Here is a 25003-nt window from a genome sequence, read left to right on the forward strand (position 1 = left end):
TTGCTCATAGCCTATTACTCTTTCCTGTCGTGATCTTTCCAAAATGTAGACTTAAGTACATCTTAGATCCCCGTTTAGTAAAACTAACGCTTACTAGTTCATTCAAATTATATTTTTTTTCCATATTTCTATAAAATTTTTGGTAGCTTTTCAGTAGTGTTGCAAGTAGAGAGCCGTAATAAACGTAGGTTTGTCAGCGCTACCATATATAAAAGCTTCCGAAGACGAAAAACAAATCATTAATGGTTTTAATTATACATAAAAACTTATTATATAAACTAAAATAAATTTGTAGACACACTTTATACAATATATTGAAGGGGAAAATATCCCATTGGAAAGTAAATTTTCACACACCGATTCCCAAGTGGTCCTAACTTCCATCTTTGAAGTCGGCAGACTTTTGTTGATGTTTAACACGAAGGCCGAAGCCTAAGTTAAACACTTGTCATCATCATGGCGTCCACTGCAAGTAATGTGATTACGCGTCCTTTATGGTCAAATGGACCAGTTCCTGGGGAATTTTACAATTTTCCTAGCAGCAGATCAGGCAGTGATACCAAATCTCACACCTTGTAAGTATATAAGAGTATTTGTGTAATTAATCTTCGTAGAAAACGCTGTAAGAAGTGACGATGTCTGATTCGCACTCAGCCGACCGGTAGCCTTTCATACTGTATTATCATTATTATTACTATTATTATTATTATGATTATTATTGGTATTATTTTTATAATTATCATCATCAACAACACCTGTAGTTGGAAAGGCATGGAACAATGAAAGTACCAGTGAATCGTGCTCGTTACTATTACTATGTTTGGATTTCATAGCTTTTTTTTCATTAAGATTACCAAAAATGTAAACAGTATTTGTTTACAAGACACCACACTCCATTTTATCCCAAATTATGCAGTCCTGCAGCACTCCTATTGTATAGTAATAGGAGGTCCTTACAGCACTCCTCTTTTATAGTAATAGGAGGTCCTTTAAATATCGGGAAAGCCAAAAGTGTCAAGATATGTTGAGTAATGGGGTAGGGGTTATAAATAACCATCTTTGTTTCTTCATTAATCGGCCTGGAACTGACATCGTCAACATAGTCTACCTAACAGAAGTTTGGGATGCCAGCGTACATTTGATGTACTGTACATTCAAATTTTACTTAATTAAAAATGGGGTGACTATGCAGAAGTGTTGCTATTTGTGAATTTTGTATTTTATGGAAATTTTTGAGTAATTACTCAATACTTAATTTATTTATATTTTGAACATACAGTATATGAAATGTATGCTGGCATCACGACCATCTGTTTCCAAGCTAGTTTTTTTTTTTATAACCCCTCCCCCCCTGCTCAACAGATCTTGCCTTTTTTTTCTATCCCAGAATACTATGTTAAGTTATTATAAATAGGATAAAACAATACTGGGGCATGGTGTATTTCAAGATGTTTCAGAGCCTTTGTATATCAGCGGCCAGTTCCTCCCGCGTACATAAAAATTGATCATCAACTAACCTAAAATTTTCCCCCTAACCTAAAATTTTCCCCCTAACCTAACCTACAAGTCTTGTCCATACTTAATTAAAGGGGGGGGGGGGGAATCCTGCTACCGGTATAGTTTTACTGTATTACAGATTATGATTTCGAGCAGAAACTATGTTTTCCTGTAGTAAATAATGTGATTTGACCGAATTTGACCTTCATTTCAACTGCAAACCAACAGAACAACCAATTTGACTAACTAAGTAGCTGAACTGGTTGCTATTATTACAGATGAAATGACGGTGAAAACTGGTTAAATCACGTTATTTTCTACAGGAAAACATATTTCCTGTTAGAGTTTTTAAATATAATGTCTTTTATTATATATATTTTCTTAAAATGCATAAATATAATGACTTGTTCAAATTCCGTGTCACTTCACTCACGTATGTACTGAGAACGGTAACATTAGTAACATTACCAATGATACACAGCGTTACCAACGTTACGGTGGCATTGCTAACGTTAGGAATGCTACGGTAATATTATCATGTGTATTTTAAAGAATTTTTCCATATACCCTTTACACAATATATAAAAAAGTACAAAAAGGGTACAGAACTTTACAAACCCACCTCACCTAACATAGAAGTTCCCAGGTCACAAACCCAATATAATGTCCTTTGTTATATATATCATGTTAATCCGTATCACATCACTCATGTTATGATAACGTTAGCACTGTTACGATAACGTTATTTATAATGGTTCTTGTTCTGCCATTAGCTCGCTTCGCTCGTATGAAAATAAAACATCAAGCACGTATGTACTGGCAAGCGGTAATGTTGAGCTGCGCATGCTAACTTTAGTAAAGTTACGCTAATATTAGCAACGTTAAATATAATGGTTCTTGTTCCTCGCTTACGATCACAGGAAAATGAAACATCAACCTCGTACGCACTGGCAAGCGGTAATGTTGAGCTTCGCACTCTAAAAAAATATAGTTAAACTTACACATTAAAGTTAAAGAAATTAATGACTTTTATGACCGAGACGACGTAACTTGTGGGTCACGGGGGGTGTTGTGACCGAGTCTGTGGCGTCTTAACTGCTTTGCCTTAGTTTAGTACTGCACTTGGAACACTGTAAAAGTTGGTATATTACATTACGAGATTTAAGAAAATTATCAACATTGGAATTCACCAAAATACTTTCAAGTATGGATTACTGAAGTTGTTACAATTTTCTAAAACTTCGATCGTAAAATACGCAAAAAGACGTCACCTGAACTAACAAAGACCTGACTTGGGCAAAGGTTTCCACGGAAAATGGTTTGTTGGAAAGGGGGGGGGGTTAGGGAGATATTAACCCCCCTGTGCAAACTTTACATACGTATGGGTTCGTGATTGGTTAACGGAAAAGTAACGGAGCCTAGAGAGTAAACATGACTGAACCAGAATGGGAAGCTTGTCCAGAGCAAGTATTTATGTGAAATCTGGGAGTGACAAGGTAATAACAAAATGTATAAAAGTAAAATAGAAAGATAAGATGGAGTGTATGATAAATAATATTTGATAGGTATATAAAATGAGGTAATTTTATAGGGTATCGGATAATAAAACGAGTAATACTGTGGTCAGACGTAATATGTATACGAGGGTATTACATAACTGATCAAGTAATAGACTTGAACAGAGTTGGTGGAGAAGACGAATAGTTACATCTCACGATTAGAGAAGAAGAAATCCTATTGGTGGAGGAAGAGTCTCTGCTCAGGGAGGCGGGATTTTTGTGCAGAAGGTCGAAACCTGCTATGTACAAACGAACGAACGGGAGCGACTACAACCAGCAAGTAGAATGAGAAAATTTAAATGAGAAACACTGCTAATGTTAGCATGTTACGCTAACATTTGATCTACATCACACGTTGGCAGCTCTGGTTACCATATTTTTTCATGAGACATAGCCTTTGCAACGGCGCCTCTAAAGTTTATCCAGTTATACTGTTTTGTCTTTTCCTCTGTTTATTATACATCCAAGAAGGTAATGTATAGAGAAGAAAAGGCTTGTTTTACGTTTATATATCGTTTCCCCAGTATGTTATCCCCACCCAAAACCCGAAGTTCCCACTGGGGCCCCCCATTATCGTAGGATATAGATATATATATATTTCTGAAACTTTTCATTTGCGACGGGAACGAGTGTCATTTTCGAAGACAGCATAATTTTTTCTATAAGAAAAAGTAGTTTTTATCTTTGGTTGCATTGCCCTGTAATACAGTAGAATAATACCCTGCGACCCTCCTTACACTGCCGTATTTCAAGTCAGCCGTCTTCGTACATACAGGTGGCCGCCATCATACATACACCCCGATTTTTAAATATACTTACCCGGTGAATATATAATAGCTGACGTCTCCGACGGCTCGACAGATTCCAAAAACTCGCGAGCGATCGCTGTGAAGGTTGCGGGTGTGACCACCAGCGCCGACTATCGGCCAGATACCGCATATACTTGTCAATTTCTCCAATTCTTCTCTGTCGGTCATGTCGACAAGTTGGTTCTGCTCGCTTTATGACCTCGAGTTTTCGATCGAATTGGTGAAGTACTTGGTTTTGGTTTTATTGCTTTCGCCGTGTTGGATTATTCAGTACTATCTTCAAAAGAAATGCTTTTGAAAGGAGAGGAAAAGTGTTTTGCCCTTGCTTTTTTTTTAATCTCTGGTTTTTCCATAGAGAAAAGATGGCCGACCCTTCCCTCAGTGTACGGAAGTGTGTTAAAGGCTTTTAGTAATTTTTTTTTATCACTTTATAAATTATTGTTGATATTTATAGATTTACCTCTATATATTTTATATCTCACCCGCCTTTATTAGGCCTCTTCGATTAGCTTTCCATTTATACTAAACATCAAGATAAATTTTATGTTTTGTTTATATGCGGCCTTTACCTATTCTTTGTAGGCGGTCCTAACTTGGAAAACGAAGTTAAACAACGTTGAGCCCATTCAACTTTTATTTTTATTTAGTTTAAAACAGTTGCTCTGTAAGAGTGATGAGATGAATATTTTTTAAAAAATATTTTAAGAAATATATTCTTTGAATAGTCTTCGTGCTGTTTTTTCAAAGATGAACTAACGTTTGGTTTATTTATGCTACGCAGTTTGCGCTCTATCGTTACGATAGAGAAAGAGGGAATCACGGTTTCACTTTGCAGAAAGAGTAAATCGATTTTGACGTTTTGTTCATTCTTCTTTCAAACTGAAGTGTTTTAGATGCTAATTTAAAGGAACTTGTTAATTTTCAATTTCTTAGTCCTTTCAGTTTTTTCCTTTAGTCAAATAACCTGTTATTGACGAAGGGTGAGTGGGCCATTCTCTTGTGAGTGACAAGAGAGAGAGAGAGAGAGGAAGAGAGAACGATCCAATCTTTATTCTTGTCCCAAGTCTCTGTACAAGGAGTTTGGGAGCGAGTAACGTTGTTCTCGATTCAGTTTTTTACTCTCGTCCCAAGTCTCTGTACGGGGAGAGAGGATAAAACGTAGTCCTTAGTGAACTAGTGTTTAGTCTCCTCCCCAGTCACTGATCTTTTTAACTTTATATATTTCTGTTTTATTCGATATATATGTATATGTTTATTGATTTTTGCATGTGTGTTTCATTTTGTACTAATGTGCTTACATTATACGACTCATTTCGCAATTCTAACCTTTTGATGTAAGGGAGAATTGCGTGCTTCAGGTAGAAATCAGTTTTATTCATGTCTAATATGAAATTATTAAAAAATGCGATATCAGTGAAGTAAGTGCAAAAAAAAAAAAAAACATGTTCTGTGTTGCGGAGGGTTCGTTTGTTCGTGCTTGTCACTTGCCTAGTCCGAGACCTCTATCAGGCTCCCCTGCACCAGGGAGAAGGAATATCGTAGGACCTAAGGGAGTGAGGAGTGTAAACCAACGAACAGACGTTCCCTCAAAGGTATCAGACGTTGCTCGTCAAGCACGTCCTTGCCATAAGACAGGAGAGACGAAGTTTCTCCTCGTCTTCTGATGATTCGTCTCTTTAAAAGCCTGGGCGTAAAGTTTCGAGACGGTTGAAACGTTTTTTAGTTCCTTCAGAACAAGTTCAACGTCCTAGCTGTAGTCATAATAAGAGTCCCGTTCATAGCGATGACGTTCATGTACAGACGTTTCTGCCACAGACTCGACGTGACGTTGAGCGGTAGACACCGTAGACACAACGTGACATCGAGTGTCAGTCACCGTAGTCTCGATATAGCATCGATCAGCAGTCACTGTTGTTTACTACGTGACGTTTGAACGTCAGCCACCGCAGTCACAGGTTGATCCGAAGTTAAGTGTTTTGCAAGATATGCTGTTAAAGCTTTCTTTTTCAATAGAAGCTTTCGATCCTGTTCCTGTGCGAAAGGATCCTTTGCTTTTTGTACGTCACGGTTCTGGGGTACGTGATTCGGGTCTTCAACCTTCTAGACGAGCTTTGTTACGCCACGCTGACGTTATCTCTAGAGACAGCTTTGCTGTTAAGCGAGATGCGGAGCATAAATCTCGATGTAACTTTGATCGCTTTGAACGTCAGCCACCGCAGTCACAGCGTGACGTTGAGATGCAGACACCGCAGACACGACGTGACGTGAGCGGTAGACACCGTAGACATGACGTGACGTCGAGGGTCAGTCATCGTAGTCACGATATAGCATCGAACAGCAGTCACCGCTGTTACTACGGGACGTTTGAACGTCAGTTACTTCTGTCACGACATGTAGTAGAATAACATTCTCTGCAGTCACAACGTGACATCGACCCTCCAACTTTAACTTCTGTTCATATACAAGTTGATGTAGCCTGTCAGGCTTTTCCTTCACGTCATTCTGAATATAAATCTCCTTCTCGCAAGACTTTGGATTTATCAGATGATGTGCCTTCTGAAGAAGTTGATAAACCCCTTTCAACTAATGTACCTTTGGGTAGTCATTCAGAAGAGGAGTAACCTAGGGTGGTCCAACAATCCCTTGTATTTTAATTATGAATTTCTTTAGTGAAATTTTGTCCTACTCGTTTTGTAACGGCTGCTCCGCCGTCTGAGTTTACTCTTGGCATGACTTTCTTCGACTCCTACTTTTAGGAAGTCAGTTCTCTCTTGTTCTTCCAAGAGGGCCATGCTCTTACTGGGAGGCTGGTTGGAATCCAGGAGTAGTTTAGGAAAGTCTGCTTTTGCTTTTCCTCCTTCTTAATTAGCTTCTCGCTCGGGCATCTGGTGTGACACAGGAGAAGCTCGAGGAGAAGTTCTCGGCTTGGGAGTACCTGCCTCTGCCCAGGGAGACTTCTTAAGCCTTGTGGACTCTCCTCGTCGTCTAGCCATGAGACGCTCCAAGATTTTATGGTCGGCTTCAGAGCTACACCATCTCCTGTTAGGAGTTTTTTTTCGAGCGTTTGAAGTTTTTACTTGTTGGATTGGTCCCTGGGAGCCTTAAGTAAGAAGGTTTCTCCAGCTGTCAATGTATTGCTGTACAATTATGTCATGCATGAACAAGGCTATCAGGGATGGCTCCAATGATTTTGCAGCCACGTTCACTGCAGGAACAAGGCTATCAGGGATGGCTCCAATGATCTGGCAGCCACGTTCACTGCAGGAGTACTTAAGATGTAAGTGCGCTCAATGTGTTCATTGTCAAGACGAACTTCACGATGAAGACTACCAAATCTGTCTTGGCAGCAGTAAGGGAAGGCGACTGGATGGTCTCTCTCGACCTTCAGGATGCATACTTCCACATCCCGATTCATCCAAACTTTCAACAACATCTGAGGTTTGTGGACGGGAAAGTAATGTACCAATTTCGAGCACTGTACTTCGGCCTCATTCCTGCTCCTCTTGTTTATACAAGGCCCTTGCAAAATGTAGCAAGCTTTCTACATTTTTTGAGGATTCAGAGCCTCCCTTTATTTTGACGACTGGCTAATCAGGGCGTCGTCATTAAATCGCTGTCTGGAGAGCCTCTAATGGACATTAGACCTAACCAAGGAGCTAGGTCTCATAGTGAATGTAGAGAAGTCGTAACTTACAGTACCCCATCCCAGACTATTCTTTATTTGGGAATGGAGATACAGTGTCGGATTTTTCGGGCCTTTTCGTCTCCCACAAGAATGGAACAAGCTCTGTTAAAAGTCCTTCACTTGCAAGAGAAAAACAGTTGCTCTGTAAGAGTTTGAACTAGCCTCGTGGGAACTCTTTCATCGCTGGAGTAGTTTATCTCTCTGGGGAGACTCAACCTTTGCCCTCTCCAATTTCACCTAAACCATTGGAACAAGGAGAAGGGCTTAGAGAGTATCTCTTTCCCAATCTCCAACTCAGTCTAGACATGTCTGACTTGGTGGGACAGCAACATCAGACTTCGAGAAGGTCTTTCTCTTGCGATCAAGAACCCAAACCATGTGTTGTATTCAGATGCATCGGATTTGGGTTAGGGAGCTCCACTCGACAGTCTGGAATGCTCGGGTCTTTGGTCCACGGATCAGAAGGAACTCCATTTAAGGCAAGTAACATCCCTCCTTTGGCGAGATTTGTGCAAGGAAAAATTAATGTCTTGGCGGACTGCCTCAGCAGAAGAGGACAAGTCATCTCCATGGAGTGGACGTTGCACAAGACTGTGTGCGAGAAGCTATGGATGACATGGGGTCAACCCACCATAGATCTTTTTGCGACTTCACTGACAAAGAGGCTCTCGACTTACTGCTTTCCAGTTCCAGATCCAGAGGCAACCCACATAGACGCTTTCCTGCTGGACTGGTCTCACCTGGACGTTTATGCCTTTCCACCTTTCAAGATCCTAAACAAGGTGCTGCAGAAGTTCACCTCTCACCAAGGGACCAGGTAGATGTTGGTTGCTCCACGCTGGCCCGCGAGAGAGTGGTTCACAGAGGTACTTCTATGGCTGGTAGACGTTCCAAGAAGTCTGCCGTTGCGGATGGATCTCTTGCGACAGCCTCACGTAAAGAGATTTCATCAAAGCCTCCCCACGCTTCGTCTAACTGCCTTCAGACTATCGAAAGACTCTCTTGAGCTCGAGGGTTTTCGAAGGAGTCGGCTAGAGCGATCGCGAGGGCTAGAAGATCCTCTACCATCAGGATCTATCAGTCGAAATGGGAGGTATTTAGAGACTGGTGCAAGTCCTCCTCTATTTCCTCTTCCAAGTGCCTCTGTAGCGCAGATTGCGGATTTTCTGCTTTACCTGAGAAACGGTCGCTCCCTCTCTGCATCCACCATTAAAGGCTACAGAAGCATGTTAGCTTCTGTTTTCAGGCATAGGGGTTTGGATCTTTCTAATAACAAAGATCTCCAAGACCTGCTTAAGTCTTTCGAGACTTCCAAGGAGCGTCATATTTCGACTCCTGCTTGGAACTTGGACGTGGTCCTACGGTTCCTTATGTCAAACAGGTTTGAACCATTAAATTCAGCCTCCCTGAAGGATCTTACCCTCAAGACACGTTTTTTGGTGTGCTTGGCTTCGGCTAAAAGGGTTAGTGAGATACATGCTTTTAGCAAGAACATCGGCTTCTCCACTAATAAAGCAGTATGCGCTCTTCAACTTGGTTTTTTGGCCAAGAATGGACTTCCGTCTCGTCCTTGGCCTAAATCATTTGATATCCCCAGTCTTTCTGAGATTGTGGGGAATGAAGTTGAAAGAGTGCTGTGCCCTGTTAGAGCTCTTAAATTTTATTTATCCAGAGCTAAACCGCTACGAGGTTGTTCAGAGGCTTTATGGTGCTCCGTTAAAAAGCCCTCTTTGCCCATGTCTAAGAATGTGTGGTCTTATTTTATTAGACTTTTGATTCGGGAGGCACACATTTAAGTGAGAAGGATCGTAATTTACTTAAAGTCAAGGCTCATGAAGTCAGAGCAATAGCAACTTCAGTTGCGTTTAAGCAAAATAGATCCATTAAAAGTATTATGGACACGACCTTTTGGAGAGGCAAGTCGGTATTCGCTTCATATTACTTGAAAGATGTCCAGACTCTTTATGAGGACTGCTACACACTGGGACCATTCGTAGCAGCGAGTGCAGTAGTGGGTGAAGGCTTTACCACTACATTCCCTTAATCCCAATATCCTTTTAATCTACTCTTCAAACTTTTAATCTTATTTTGGGTTGTACGGGAGACTAAGAAGTCTTTCGCAATCTTTTTGATTTGGCAGGTGGTCAAAATGTTGTTTCTTGAGAGCTCCCAGATTAAGGGTATTGATGAGGTCCTGTTATAGGGGTGTTCGCCCTGGATATAACAGCTCCTGGGAGTCTTTCAGCATCCTGAGAGGATGGCTGGGCTTCATGAGGAAAGCAGACTAATGAGGCAAAGTAATCATCAGAGTCAGCTTCCTTACCAGGTACCTATACTTAAGTTGGTTTTTTCAATATTTAACTTAGCCGGTGATTATATAAGCTGCAGCTCTGCTGCTCGACAGAAAACTCTACGTTAAAAATCCGCCAGCGATCGCTATGCAGGTAGGGGGTGTACTTCAACAGCGCCATCTGTCGTGCAGGTACTCAGTACTCATTGTAAACAAAGAACTCAATTTTCTCTCTGTCGTGCTACCGGCAAGACCTACTAATTCGCTGTTACTAACTGGATTTGTTTTCTCAACTATTTGGTGAAGTACACGTTTCTAGTTTTGAGCTTTCGCTGTGCAGGCTTTCTCTTCAATAAATCCTTGCATTCTTTTTTTGATATCGGATTATTTGTTGATGACTTTGGATAGTTTTTGAATTCCCCTTTGACCAATTCAAAATGGCTGACCTTTCTCAAGTCCCTAAATTCAGGAAGTGTAATGCTAGGGACTGTTCAAGGCGTCTTCCGAAGGCCTCTATCGATCCTCACACCGTTTGTTCCAATTGTCGGGATAAAACCTGTCAATTGGAAGATCGATGTGAGGAATGCGTTGGGCTTTCGGAATTCGATTTTATCGAATTCCAGAAATATACACGTAGGCTAGAGAGAGATAGAGTCAGGAGAAGTTCATCTCGTTCCGTTGATTTTTCCTCTCCTCATGCCCCACAACCTATTCCTTCCCCTGTAGTGGTTGCTCCTAATCCCCCTTCTGGCACTCAGGAACCTTCGATGGCAGATATGATGCGTGCCATCCAAGCTCTGGGTGAGAGAGTGGAGTCCTTGGCTAGTGACCGTAACCAGCTCATGGCGGACGTCAAAGAGCTGAAGTGTAAGAGTGCAGTGGGAAGTGAAAAAGTGAGTGATAGTGTTGTGGATAGTGTTGCGCTTGAGGGTTCGTCTGTTCGTGCCTGTCGTCCTCCTAGTCCGGGGCCTCTTGCAAGCTCCCAAGTCCAGGGGAGAAGCAATGTCGTACGACCAAAGGGTTCGAGAGGCTTTAATCAGCGAACAGACGTTCCCTCCGTGGTTTCGGGCGTATCTACCCAAGATCGCCCCACCCACACAGAGACGAGAGAGCCCATTTATTCCTCGTCTGCGGAAGAGGTTTCTCGTAAGAAACCATGGACCAAGGTCTCACGACCTCTTAAGCGCAAGTCGGTCCCTTCCGCGCAAGTCCAACGGCCCAGTTGTAGCCACTGGGTCAGTTCGGACTCGCTGCAGTCTTCCGATGACTGCTCACCTCCTAAAAGAGGTAAAGCGGTACCGCCTCAGGCAGTCACACCGTCTGTCGCCGCACCTGCTCCTGCAGACCCTAAGTGGTCTTTGCTGCAGACCATGCAGTACCAATTAACGTCTCTGATGCAGGACTTTCGTGCGGAGAAGGTTGCTGCTGCACCAACCTCTTGCCTACAACCAACCACGGTTGTGCGTCCTGTGGACGCTGAGGCAACCTTCTTGCGCACTCCAGCTGAGAGAGTCCCGCCACCCATGCGTTCCAGTGTACCCTGCCAGCCGCATGTTGACGTTCAGCGACGCACGGAACCTTCCGTTGACGTTCGCGAGGTACAACAACCGTCAAAGTTGTTTTGTTTTGACGCGGTGCGTCAACCTCCGCAACCCAGTGTGGTTGCCTCTGCTCGCCCACATCAGACTAGACAGTCTGGAGTAGACGCTGTGCGTCCCCGCGCTGCTATGGTTGTTGCCAGCTCACAGACTGGGCAACAGTTCCATGACGTTGCGTCCGGTTCAGTCACGCGTGCACCCGTGCGACCGGACTCAGCTGACCAGCCGATACCTACTCCTTTGCCGCTTCCTCCTCAATTCTCGGATGATGGACTCTCTGATGATGACGATGCGGCACACGTTGATGAACCACATTCGGACCTTGACGAGCCCAAGTCCACGCAACCCTCCTTGGACTTTAGAAAAGTTCTTGCTCTGTTCAAAGAGATGTATCCGGACCAGTTTGTGTCTGTGGCTCCACGCTCTCCTCCGTCAGAGTTTGTTTTAGGTACACAATCATCCTCGCCTGCCTTTACGAAACTCGTCTTCGCACGCTCGTCCAAGAGAGCTTTACGAGTTTTAGGAGATTGGATGCAGTCCAAAAAGAGTCTAGGGAAGACAGCCTTTACGTTTCCCCCTGCTAAACTCTCTTCCAGATAGAGCGTCTGGTATGCCACGGGAGAAGTTCTCGGCTTAGGAGTTCCTGCCTCTGCCCAGGGCGACTTCTCAAGTCTTGTAGACTCTCCCCGCAGGCTAGCCATGAGACGCTCTAAGATATGCTGGTCACCTTCGGACCTAGACCATCTGTTGAAAGGAGTATTTAGAGCCTTCGAGGTCTTCAACTTTTTGGACTGGTGTCTGGGAGTTTTGAGCAGGAAGATCTCCCCGACTGAGAAGGAATCTTCCTTGCTCATCATGTCCTGCATGGACAAGGCCATACGTGACGGATCTAGTGAGCTTGCTGCATCGTTCGTATCCGGGGTCCTCAAGAAGCGTGAGAACCTTTGCTCTTTCCTGTCAGCTGGAGTGACACCGTGTCAAAGATCAGAACTTCTGTTTGCTCCTCTCTCTAAGTGCCTTTTTCCAGAGGACTTGATTAAGGAGATTGCTGCTTCTTTGATTCAGAAGGACACCCATGACCTGGTTGTGTCCTCTGCCCGCAAAGCCACCCCTTTGCCTACCTTGTCAAGACCAAGGATGGACACTCCAGCGTCCAGATTTATTCCGCCCTTTCGTGGCAGAGCCTCCAGCAGAGGAGGTGCTCGTGCCGAAGGGAGACGTGGGAAGAAGAAAGGAACCAAGTCCTTTAAAGGCAGAGTCTGACTGCCACCTTCTTCAGACAGCAGTGGGAGCCAGACTCAAGAACTTCTGGCAGACCTGGGAGAAGAGAGGCGCAGATGCACAATCTGTGAAGTTGCTCAGAGAGGGGTACAAGATCCCGTTTATACGAAAACCCCCTCTAGCAACGTCTCCCATCGATCTCTCTCCCAGGTACAGAGAGGAAGACAAGAGACGAGCATTGAAACAGGAGGTGTCTCTCTTGCTAGAAAAGGGAGCGGTAGTCAAAGTCCTGGACCATCAAACCCCGGGCTTCTACAACCGTCTCTTCTTAGTGGTAAAGAAGACAGGAGGGTGGAGGCCGGTGCTAGACGTCAGTGCGCTGAATGTCTTTGTCACAAAGCAGACGTTCGCCATGGAGACCACAAAGTCCGTTCTAGCAGCGGTCAGAAAGGAAGACTGGATGGTGTCTTTAGACCTAAGGGACGCATACTTTCACGTCCCCATCCACCCAGACTCCCAACCTTTTCTGAGATTCGTTTACGAAAAGGTTGTCTACCAATTTCAAGCCCTTTGCTTTGGCCTAAGCACAGCTCCTCTTGTGTTTACGAGGCTGATGAGGAATATAGCCAAATTCCTTCATTTAGCGGACATCAGAGCCTCCCTCTATTTGGACGACTGGCTTCTAAGAGCTTCTTCCAGTCGTCGCTGTCTGAAGGATCTAAAGTGGACTCTAGATCTGACCAAGGAATTGGGTCTCCTGGTCAATATGGAAAAGTCTCAACTGGTCCCATCCCAAACTATTGTGTATTTAGGGATGGAGATTCACAGTCAAGCTTTTCGGGCTTTTCCGTCGGCCCCCAGAACAAGTCAAGCCCAGTTATGCATCCAGAACATGCTGAAGAAGGAACGATGTTCAGTCAGGCAGTGGATGAGTCTGATAGGGACACTATCATCCCTGGAACAGTTCGTATCGTTAGGAAGACTACACCTCCGTCCTCTTCAATATCACCTAGCTGTTTACTGGAAAAAGGACAAGACGCTAGAAGCGGTCTCGATCCCCATTTCCGAGAAGATGAAGTCTTCCCTGACTTGGTGGAAGGACAGTATCAGCCTCAGAGAGGGTCTGCCCCTGGCTGTTCAGACTCCCAACCACGTTCTCTTCTCGGACGCATCGGACACGGGCTGGGGCGCGACATTAGACGGTCGGGAATGCTCGGGAACTTGGAACTCGAGTCAAAGAACAATGCATATCAACTGCAAGGAGCTACTGGCAGTTCATCTGGCCTTGAAAAGCTTCAAGTCTCTCCTTCAAGGCAAAGTGGTGGAGGTGAACTCGGACAACACCACGGCTTTGGCGTACATCTCCGAGCAAGGAGGGACCCACTCTATGACGTTGTACGAGATCGCAAGGGACCTCCTCACCTGGTCAAAAGATCTAAACATTTCTCTAGTAACGAGGTTCATCCAAGGCAACTTGAATGTCATGGCAGATTGCCTCAGTCGGAAGGGACAAATCATTCCAACAGAATGGACCCTACACAAGGATGTGTGCAAGAGACTGTGGGCCACATGGGGCCAGCCTACCATAGATCTCTTCGAAACCTCGATGACCAAGAGGCTCCCAATATATTGCTCACCAATCCCGGACCCAGCAGCAGTTCATATAGATGCCTTTCTACTAGATTGGTCACATCTAGACCTATATGCATTCCCCCCGTTCAAGATTGTCAACAAGGTACTGCAGAAGTTCGCCTCTCACGAAGGGACAAGGTTGACGTTAGTTGCTCCCCTCTGGCCTGCGAGAGAATGGTTCACCGAGGTACTTCGATGGCTAGTGGACGTTCCCAGAACTCTTCCTCTAAGGGTGGACCTTCTACGTCAGCCACACGTAAAGAAGGTACACCAAGGCCTCCACGCTCTTCGTCTGACTGCCTTCAGACTATCGAAAGACTCTCGAGAGCTAGAGGCTTTTCGAAGGAGGCAGCCAGGGCGATTGCTAGAGCAAGGAGGACATCCACTCTTAGAGTCTACCAATCGAAGTGGGAAGTCTTCCGAAACTGGTGCAAGTCAGTATCAGTATCCTCGACCAGTACCTCTGTAACTCAAATAGCTGACTTCCTTTTATACCTAAGGAAAGAAAGATCTCTTTCAGCTCCCACTATCAAGGGTTACAGAAGCATGTTGGCATCAGTCTTCCGTCACAGAGGCTTAGATCTTTCCAACAACAAAGATCTACAGGACCTCCTTAAGTCTTTTGAGACCACGAAGGAGCGTCGTTTGGCTACACTTGGTTGGAATTTAGACGTGGTACTAAGATTCCTCATGTCAGAAAGGTTCGAGCCCCTACAATCAGCCTCCTTTAAAGATCTCACTTTAAAGACTCTTTTCCTGGTTTGCTTAGCCACAGCTAAAAGAGTCAGTGAGATTCACGCCTTCAGCAGGAACATCGGATTTTCATCTGAAACGGCTACATGTTCTTTACAACTTGGTTTTCTAGCCAAAAACGTGCTACCTTCTCGTCCTTGGCCGAAATCGTTCGATATTCCAAGCCTATCAAATATGGTTGGAAATGAACTAGAAAGAGTCTTATGCCCTGTTAGAGCTCTTAAGTTCTATTTAAGACGAACTAAACCTTTACGAGGACAGTCAGAAGCTTTATGGTGTTCTGTTAAGAAACCATCTTTGCCTATGTCAAAGAATGCTTTATCCTATTTTATCAGACTGTTAATACGAGAAGCTCATTCCCATGTGAGTGAGGAAGACCAAGCTTTGCTGAAGGTAAGGACACATGAAGTTAGAGCTGTCGCAACTTCAGTGGCCTTTAAACAAAATAGATCTCTGCGAAGTATAATGGACGCAACCTATTGGAGAAGCAAGTCAGTGTTCGCGTCTTTTTATCTTAAAGATGTCCAGTCTCTTTACGAGAACTGCTACACCCTGGGACCATTCGTAGCAGCGAGTGCAGTAGTGGGTGAGGGCTCAACCACTACATTCCCCTAATTCCATAACCTTTTTAATCTTTCTCTTGAAATGTTTTTATTGTTGTTTTTGGGTTGTCCGGAAGGCTAAGAAGCCTTTCGCATCCTGGTTGATTTGGCGGGTGGTCAAATTCTTTTCTTGAGAAGCGCCTAGATTAGAGGTTTTGATGAGGTCCTGTAGTATGGGTTGCAACCCTTGATACTTCAGCTCCTAGGGGTCGCTCAGCATCCTAAGAGGATCGCGAGGCTCCGTAAGGAAGACGTACTTAAAAAGGCAGAGTAATTGTTCAAGTCGACTTCCTTACCAGGTACTTATTTATTTTATGTTTGTTATTTTGATAACTGCTAAAATGAAATAAAAAATCCTTAGCTCATAATAATGTAAACATTTATTGCTGGTCTCTACCCACCCCCCTGGGTGTGAATCAGCTTATATAATCACCGGCTAAGTTAAATATTGAAAAATGTTATTTTGATAATAAAATAAATTTTTGAATATACTTACCCGGTGATTATATATTAAAGGACCCTCCCTTCCTCCCCAATAGAGATGCAGTGGACCGAGGAGAAAATTGAGTTCTTTGTTTACAATGAGTACTGAGTACCTGCACGACAGATGGCGCTGTTGAAGTACACCCCCTACCTGCATAGCGATCGCTGGCTGATTTTTAACGTAGAGTTTTCTGTCGAGCAGCAGAGCTGCAGCTTATATAATCACCGGGTAAGTATATTCAAAAATTAATTTTATTATCAAAATAACATTTTTATGAAATAATTGTCAAAAAACTCGAGCATATATGCCTTTATTGTATTAATACTGGTCTCTATCCACCACCATGGGTGTGAATCAGCTATTATATATTCACCGGCTAAGTTTAATATTTAAAAATGATATTTTGATTATAAAATAAATTTTTGAATATACTTACCCGGTGAATATATAAATTAAAGGCCCTCCCTTCCTCCCCGATAGAGACCCAGCGGACTGAGAAGAACTGGAGAAATTGACAAGTATATGCGGTATCTGGCCGATAGTCAGCGCTGGTGGTCACACCCGCAACCTTCTCGGCGATCGCTCACGAGTTTTTGGAATCTGTCGAGCCGTCGGAGACGTCAGCTATTATATATTCACCGGGTAAGTATATACAAAAATTTATTTTATAATCAAAATATGTTTCTAGGTGTTTGCAATGTTATTAATGACCATACCTATCACCTAGCACAAATCCACTTCTCTCCTTGATGGTAGTCGACGCACCATAACTCAAAACCTATGGCATTGTGCCAGATATCATTATAAAAAAAATATCAAAACTCTATTAAATACACCATGTAATAGTCTAGTTTCTCCAAACCGTTAATTGTTCTATTCCATAAATCTACCTTTGTAAATAGCCTATTTACTCTTGCACAATATTCTTAATGAAGAAAAGAAATGTTCCGGGTGTATTCTTGGTACTTTGAACTATTCTGATGAAAATAATTTTTCATATTGTAAACTTAAAATTCCAGAATTGGAACCTCTGTATATTAGCGACCAGTTCCTCCCTCATGCATAGTTCCCATTTTCTAGTTGTTTGTGAGACATGGCTGCTGTACTACGAAAGCTGTGTTTTTCTGCAAAACTTTTACACTAGAACATCACCTAACCTAAACTTGCCCACCTAACTAACCTATAAGCCATGTCCTTCCCTACTTAACCCTTTTGGGGTGGCTGACTACCCCCATGCAACCTCCTTTACACTGCCGTATTCTTAGCTTACCCGGTGTTTGATTCGCAACTCTTTTCACACCTAGTAACGTAAGGGAGTTATGGGGCTTGGCCATCATCATACATACACCTCCCAGAATTTATGACTTATTATTATTATTATTACTAGCGAAGCAACAACCCTAGTTAAAAAATGGATGCTATAAGCTCAAGGGCTCCAACGGGAAAAATTGCCCAGTGAGTAGAGGAAATAAGGAAACATAATTAGAGTTGTGTGCCTGAGTGTACCCTCAAGCAAGAGAGTGCTAACCCAAGATAGTCGAAGACTATGTTATAGGGAAACAAATACAAGACACCACCTTACTTGAGGCTCTGTCCACAGGGACGAGTTTTGCTCGAGGAATTTTGTTTAAGGTGACGTCAGAAACGTAGAAGCAGTGAGCAAAGTTCTGTAATTTGTTTTCGTATAATTACTGAAGTAACGAGAGCTGTGCTCATTGGTTAAACACTTGGGAGATGTTATTGCCTGACGTATGAACTTACGTTTTTCACAAATGGCAATAATATACCATTTCTATATCCTTTACTTTTAAGTTTAAACATGTCAGTATTATTAGGCCCTTGAGGTAACTTTAAACTTGATAGTTGTATAAATAACACCCTTTCAGCCTTTTGGATTTAAGATGGTGATGCACAAGTTGCAACAATTTTTCAATATTAATCTTACCCGATAATCATGTAGCTGTCAACTCTGTTGCCGACAGAAATCTACGGTCGGGATATGCCAGCGATCGCTATACAGGTGGGGGTGAACACCACAGCGCCATCTGTGGTCAGGTACTCCAGTACTTCTTGTCAACACCACCTCAATTTTTCCTCTGTCGTGCCTCCGGCTAGACCTACATGGATACGCTGTTGATTCTGGAGTTATTGCTCACGATTTGGTGATGTATTTGCTCTAGAGTTTAGCCTTCGCTATTCAGGAAGCTTTATCATTAGCTTAGCAAGTTTTTGGAATTAATTTGATTTAATTTTTGATTTAATTTTGGTGACGAAGAGAGTATGAACTCTCTTTCACTTTTAATGGCCGACCCTTCCCTTAGACGGAAGTGTTGGTGTCGAAGAGAGTATAGACTCTCTTTCTTAATTTTGCTTAACAAAAGTTATAGATTTATTTTATATCTCTCCGCCTTTTATAGGCCTCTTCGATTAACTTCCTTTTATTATAAACTTATTAAAATTAATTTTTATATTTGTTTATATTCGACCTTTCCTAATAGTAGGCGGTCTTTTCTTGGAACCGAAGTTAATTAACATTGAGCCAGTCATTTCGTTTTTACCTGTTAACATATTATGCTATTTTAATGTTTTTGAAAGAATTTCTTTGATAGTCTCGTACTGTTTTCAAAGTTGAACTAACGTTTTGTTTTGTCTCTGCAGTTGTTGACGTTCAGAACGTTCAACTTGCGCTCTATCGTTACGATAGAGAGAGAGTATTCACGGTGTCACGTTGCAGTAAGAGTAGAACGATTCTAGCGTTTTGTTCATTCTTTCTTAGCTTAAATGGTTTTAATACTAATAAAGGAACTTTTTATTTGGGAAATCTTTCAGTTTTTTTCCTTTAACAATAATATGTTTTAACGATATATATAATTGGGCTCATCTCTCAGGTTCTAAGTCAAGAGAGAGAGAGAGAGATAGAGACGGAAGGAGAGAGAGGAGGATAAACGTTTCGTTCAAGCGGGTAACGTTGTTATCGTTTTTGCTCTTCTCCCTAGTCTCTTTAGGGGAAGAAGGTAAACGTTTCTAGAGTTTTATTCTTGTTCTCAGGCTTTATGCGGTGAGAGATTTTAAACGTAGTTTATTTGATCTAGTGTTTAGTCTCTTTTCCAGCCACTGAATTATTTATCTTTCATTATGTTTTTCTGTTACATTGTAATACTGTTTTAGCAATTACTAACTTTTAATGAAGGATAGAATTGCGTGTTTCAGGTACAAACCACTTAAAGTTTCGAGTTCAGTGAAATAAGTGCAAACAGAAAATCAAAAGTGATAAAGTGATAAGCGCAAAGTGTTACAGTGTTGCGTTCGAGGGTTCGTCTGTTCGTGCCAGTTGTTCGCCTAGTCTGGGACCTCTTACAAGCTCCCAAGCCCAGGGGAGAAGTAATGTCGAAGGACTTATGGGTTCATCAGGCCTTGATCGACGAACAGACGTTTCCCTCCGTGGTTTCGGGTGTATCTACACACGTTGCCGACGTGATCACCCCACCCACACAAAGACGAGAGAGCCCATTTATTCCTCGTCTGCGGAAGAGGTTTCTCGCAGAAACCATGGACCAAATCTTGCAGCTTTTAAGTGCAAGTCGGTCCCTTCCGCGCAAGTCCAACTCCTAGGTGGTGCCATTAGCACTGGGTCAGTTCGGACTTGCTGCAGTACGACAACTGCACACCTCCCAGAGAGGCAAGGTGGTATCGCAACAGGCAGTAACTCCGTCTGTTGTTGTCTTTCTTAAACTCTAGTGGTCTATGCTGCAGACAATGCAGTCTCAGCTTGCGGTGTTGATGCAGGAGTTTCAGGCAGAGAAGGTTAGCACACCTCCTCCTGCGAGCGCTCCTCCACCTCTGCGCAGTCCACCCTGCCAGACGTATGATGTTGAGGCTCCTCCTGCCTCCATGCGTGAGCTGCCGCATTGGGAGTTGCCAGGTACCAGCGCTATGCAGCAACCTCCACTTTCCTTGAGGCAGGAGCCTCATGCTATGCGGCAACCGCCTCAACTCTTGAGGCAAGAGCCTCAACTCTTGAGGCAAGAGCCTCAACTCTTGAGGCAAGAACCTCAACTCTTGAGGCAAGAGCCTCAACTCTTGAGGCAAGAACCTCAACTCTTGAGGCAAGAGCCTCAACTCTTGAGGCAAGAACCTCAACTCTTGAGGCAAGAGCCTCAACTCTTGAGGCAAGAACCTCAACTCTTGAGGCAAGAGCCTCAACTCTTGAGGCAAGAACCTCAACTCTTGAGGCAAGAGCCTCAACTCTTGAGGCAAGAACCTCAACTCTTGAGGCAAGAGCCTCAACTCTTGAGGCAAGAACCTCAACTCTTGAGGCAAGAACCTCAACTCTTGAGGCAAGAACCTCAACTCTTGAGGCAAGAACCTCAACTCTTGAGGCAAGAGCCTCAACTCTTGAGGCAAGAGCCTCAACTCTTGAGGCAAGAGCCTCAACTCTTGAGGCAAGAACCTCAACTCGTGAGGCAAGAGCCTCAACTCTTGAGGCAAGAGCCTCAACTCTTGAGGCAAGAGCCTCAACTCTTGAGGCAAGAGCCTCTCTCTGCGCAGCCACCTCCTCAACCCTTGAGGCAGACGCAACTCTTGAGGCAGGAACCTCATGCTATGAGGCAGCCGCCTCAACGCATGCAGCAACCGCATTCTTCACAGCATGAGCCTCTCTCTGCGCAGCTACCTCCTCAACCCTTGAGGCAGACGCAACTCTTGAGTCCTCCTCAACTCATGAGGCAGGAGCCTCATGCTATGCGGCAACCTCCTCTACCCATGAGGCAGCCTCATGCTATGCGGCATTCTCCTCAACCCATGAGGCAGGAGCCTCATGCTATGCGGCATCCTCCTCAACCCATGAGGCAGGAGTCTCATGCTATGAGGAGCCTCATGCTATGCGGCATCCTCCTCAAACCATGAGGCAGGAGCCTCATGCTATGCGGCAACCGCCTCAACCCATGAGGCAGGAGCCTCATACTATGCGGCATCCTCCTCAACGCATGCGGCATGAGCCTCATCCCTTGCAGCATGAGCCTCATCCCATGCAGCATGAGCCTCATACCATGCAGCATGAGCCTCATCCCATGCAGCATGAGCCTCATCCCATGCAGCATAAGCCGCACGCCATGCAACATGCTCTGCTTACCTTACAGCATGCTCTACATACAGCATGCTCTGCATACCTTACCGCATGCTCCTCAGTCACACATCTTTGGTTGTTGCCAACTCACTAGACTGTCAAGCAGTTTCATAACGTTGCCTTCTAGTCTGCTGCTTTTGCACCAGTGAAACCCTCACTGAGAGAACTTAGCTTTTCTCGGATATGGTTCCTGTAGATGAGAAAGTGCTATTCTCCCTCCTTCTGATATTCCCTTGAGGACTCTGTCATTTGGAGAGGAGCCTTTAGCTGCTTAGCCTCCTATGGACTTTTATTTAAGCATAACATGCTTCCAGGGAGGGTAATGGTTCCACTTCAGTCGCTAACCCCGTCTATTACCACCCCTGCTCCCATAGACCTTGAGCTTTGTTGCAAGACATGCAGTCCAAGCTTAGTCCTTGTTAGAGGATTTTTTGTTTACGGAGTCAGTGTGTCACTGGGAAGACGTTCAACAACCAGCAGAAGTGACTTGTTGTGACGCAGTGCGGCAACCTCAGCAACCCGATAAGGAGTTGTCTGTACGACCCAGACAGTCTAGACAGCTTCGGGTTGTCGCTGTACTTCCTCGCTTCCCCATGGTTGACAGTTCACAGACTGTGCAGCAGTACCATGATCTTGTGTCCGGCTCCGTCAGACGACTAGCTTTTAAGAGCTCCCACAAGTCGTCGCTGTCTGGAGATTCTCAGATGGACTATGGATCTGACCAAGGAACTGGGCCTCCTGGTCAATTTTGAGGAGTCCCAGCTCGTCCCATCCCAGACCATTGTCTACCTGGGTATGGATCTTCAGAGTCGAGCTTTTCGGGCTTTTCCGTCGGCCCCAAGGATCTACTAAGCCCTAGATTGCATCCAGAGCATGCTGAGAAGGAACCGATGCTCAGTCAGGTAGTGGATGAGTCTAACAGGGACACTTTCATCGCTGGCCCTGTTCATCGAGTTAGGGATAAGCCACCTCCGCCCCCTTCAGTATCATCTAGCGGCTCACTGGATAAAGGACATGACGCTAGAGACGATCTCAGTTCCTGTTTCCGAAGAGAGGAGGTCTACTCTCACGTGGTGAAAGAACAGCTTTCTTCTCAAGGAAGTCTACCTTTGGCTGTTCAGAAACCCGACCGCCGTCTCTTCTCTGACGCATCAGACACGGGCTGGGGTGCGACTTTGGACGGACAGGAATGCTCGGGAACATGGAATCAGGAGCTAAGGACACTTCACATCTATTGCAAGGAGCTGTTGGCGGTTCATCTGGCCTTGATAAACTTCAAGTCCCTCCAGCTTAACAAGGTGGTGGAGGTGGACTCTGACAACACCACAGCCTTGGCTTACATCTCCAAGCAGGGAGGGACTCATTCGTGGAAGTTGTTCTAGATTGCAAGGGACCTCCTCATCTGGTTAAAAGATCGAAAGCTCACGCTGGTAACGAGGTTCATTCAGGGCGATATGAATGTCATGGCAGATCGCCTTAGCCGGAAGGGTCAGGTCATCCCCACAGAGTGGACCCTTCACAAGAATGTTTGCAGCAGACTTTGGGCCCTGTGGGGTCAGCCAACCATAGATCTGTTCGCTACCTCGATAACCTAGAGGCTCCCGTTGTATTGTTCTCCGATTCCAGACCCAGCAGCAGTTCACGTGGATGCTTTTCTGCTGGATTGGTCCCATCTCGACCTGTATGCATTCCCGCCGTTCAAGATTATCAACAGGGTACTTCAGAAGTTCGCCTCTCGCAAAGGGACACGGCTGACGTTGGTTGGCTCCGCTCTGGCCCGCGAGAGAATGGTTCATAGAGGTACTGCAATGGCTGGTCGACATTCCCAGGACTCTTCCTCTAGGAATGGACCTTCTACGTCTACCTCACGTAAAGAAGGTACATCCAAACCTCCACGCTCTTCGTCTGACTGCCTTCAGACTTTCGAAAGACTCTCAAGAGCTAGGGGCTTTTCGAAGGAGGCAGCCAGAGCGATTGCCAGAGCAAGGAGGACATCCACTCTCAGAGTCTATCAGTCTAAAGGGGAAGTCTTCCGAAGCTGGTACAAGGCCAATGCAGTTTCCTCATCCAGTACCACTGTAACCCAGATTGCTGACTTCCTGTTACATCTAAGGAACGTAAGATCCCTTTCAGCTCCTACGATTAAGGGTTACAGAAGTATGTTGGCAGCGGTTTTCCGCCACAGAGGCTTGGATCTTTCCACCAACAAAGATCTACAGGACCTCCTTAGGTCTTTTGAGACCTCAAAGGAACGTCGGTTGTCCACTCCAGGCTGGAATCTAGACGTGGTCCTAAGGTTCCTTATGTCATCAAGATTTGAACCTCTCCAATCAGCCTCTTTTAAGGACCTCACATTAAAAACACTTTTCCTCGTGTGCTTGACAACAGCTAAAAGAGTAAGTGAGACCCACGCCTTCAGCAGGAACATAGTTTTCACATCTGAAACGGCTACATGTTCCTTGCAGCTCGGTTTTTTGCTAAAACGAGCTTCCTTCACGTCCTTGGCCTAAGTCGTTCGAGATCCCAAGCCTGTCCAACTTGGTGGGGGACGAACTGGAGAGAGTACTTTGCCCAGTTAGAGCTCTTAGGTACTATCTAAAAAGGTCATAACCTTTACGAGGACAATCAGAAGCCTTATGGTGTGCTATCAAGAAGCCTTCTCTTCCAAGGTCTAAGAACTCAGTTTCTTACCTATTCAGGCTCCTGATTAGGGAAGCACATTCTCATCTGAAGGAAGAAGACCTTGCTTTGCTGAAGGTAAGGACACATGAAGTGAGAGCTGTGGCTACTTCAGTGGCCCTCAAACAGAACCGTTCTCTGCAGAGTGTTATGGATGCAACCTATTAGAGAAGCAAGTCAGTGTTCGCATCATTCTATCTCAAAGATGTCCAGTCTCTTTACGAGAACTGCTACACCCTGGGACCATTCGTAGCAACGAATGCAGTAGTAGGCGGGGGCTCAGCCACTACATTCCCATAATCCCATAACCTTTTTAACCTTTCTCTTGAATACTTTTTATGGGTTGTACGGTCGGCTAAGAAGCCTTCCACATCCTTGTTGATTTGGCGGGTGGTCAATTCTTTCTTGAGAAGCGCCGAGGTTAAAGGTTGTGATGAGGTCCTTTAGTATGGGTTGCAGCCCTTTATACTTCAGCACCTAAGAGTCGTTCAGCATCCTAAGAGGACCGCTACGCTCAGTAAGGAAGACGTACTTAATAAAGGCAGAGTAATGATTCAAGTCGTCTTCCTTACCAGGTACTTATTTATTTTATGTTATTTTTGAATAACTAATAAAATAAAATACGGGATACTTAGCTTCTTTGTTAACATGTATGCTGGTCTCCACCCACCACCCTGGGTGTGAATCAGCTACATGATTATCGGGTAAGATTAATATTGAAAAATGTTATTTTCATTAGTAAAATAAATTTTTGAATATACTTACCCGATAATCATGATTTAATTGACCCACCCTTCCTCCCCATAGAGAACCAGTGGACCGAGGAAAAAATTGAGGTGGTGTTGACAAGAAGTACTGGAGTACCTGACCACAGATGGCGCTGTGGTGTTCACCCCCACCTGTATAGCGATCGCTGGCGTATCCCGACCGTAGATTTCTGTCGGCAACAGAGTTGACAGCTACATGATTATCGGGTAAGTATATTCAAAAATTTCTTTTACTAATGAAAATAACATTTTTAAATTAACTCGGGAACTTAATGTTAATTATGTTATTAAAGAAGAGGTGA

At 44.2% G+C, this 25003-nt stretch overlaps 1 protein-coding gene across 2 annotated transcripts in view; it reads left to right on the forward strand.

The window, feature by feature from the left end:
- Positions 1-417: 417 nt before the first annotated feature.
- Prosbeta7 (proteasome subunit beta type-4) overlaps positions 418-25003 on the forward strand; it is a 66461-nt gene continuing 41875 nt past the window's right edge. For both annotated transcript variants that reach the window (XM_068386852.1, XM_068386853.1), the window contains exon 1: positions 418-575. In XM_068386852.1, coding sequence (XP_068242953.1) covers positions 457-575 — 119 coding nt within the window. In that variant the 5' untranslated portion in view covers positions 418-456. The remainder of the gene's footprint in view (positions 576-25003) is intronic.

This window comes from Palaemon carinicauda, chromosome 14, assembly GCF_036898095.1.
Source record: "Palaemon carinicauda isolate YSFRI2023 chromosome 14, ASM3689809v2, whole genome shotgun sequence".
Classification (NCBI taxonomy): domain Eukaryota; kingdom Metazoa; phylum Arthropoda; class Malacostraca; order Decapoda; family Palaemonidae; genus Palaemon; species Palaemon carinicauda.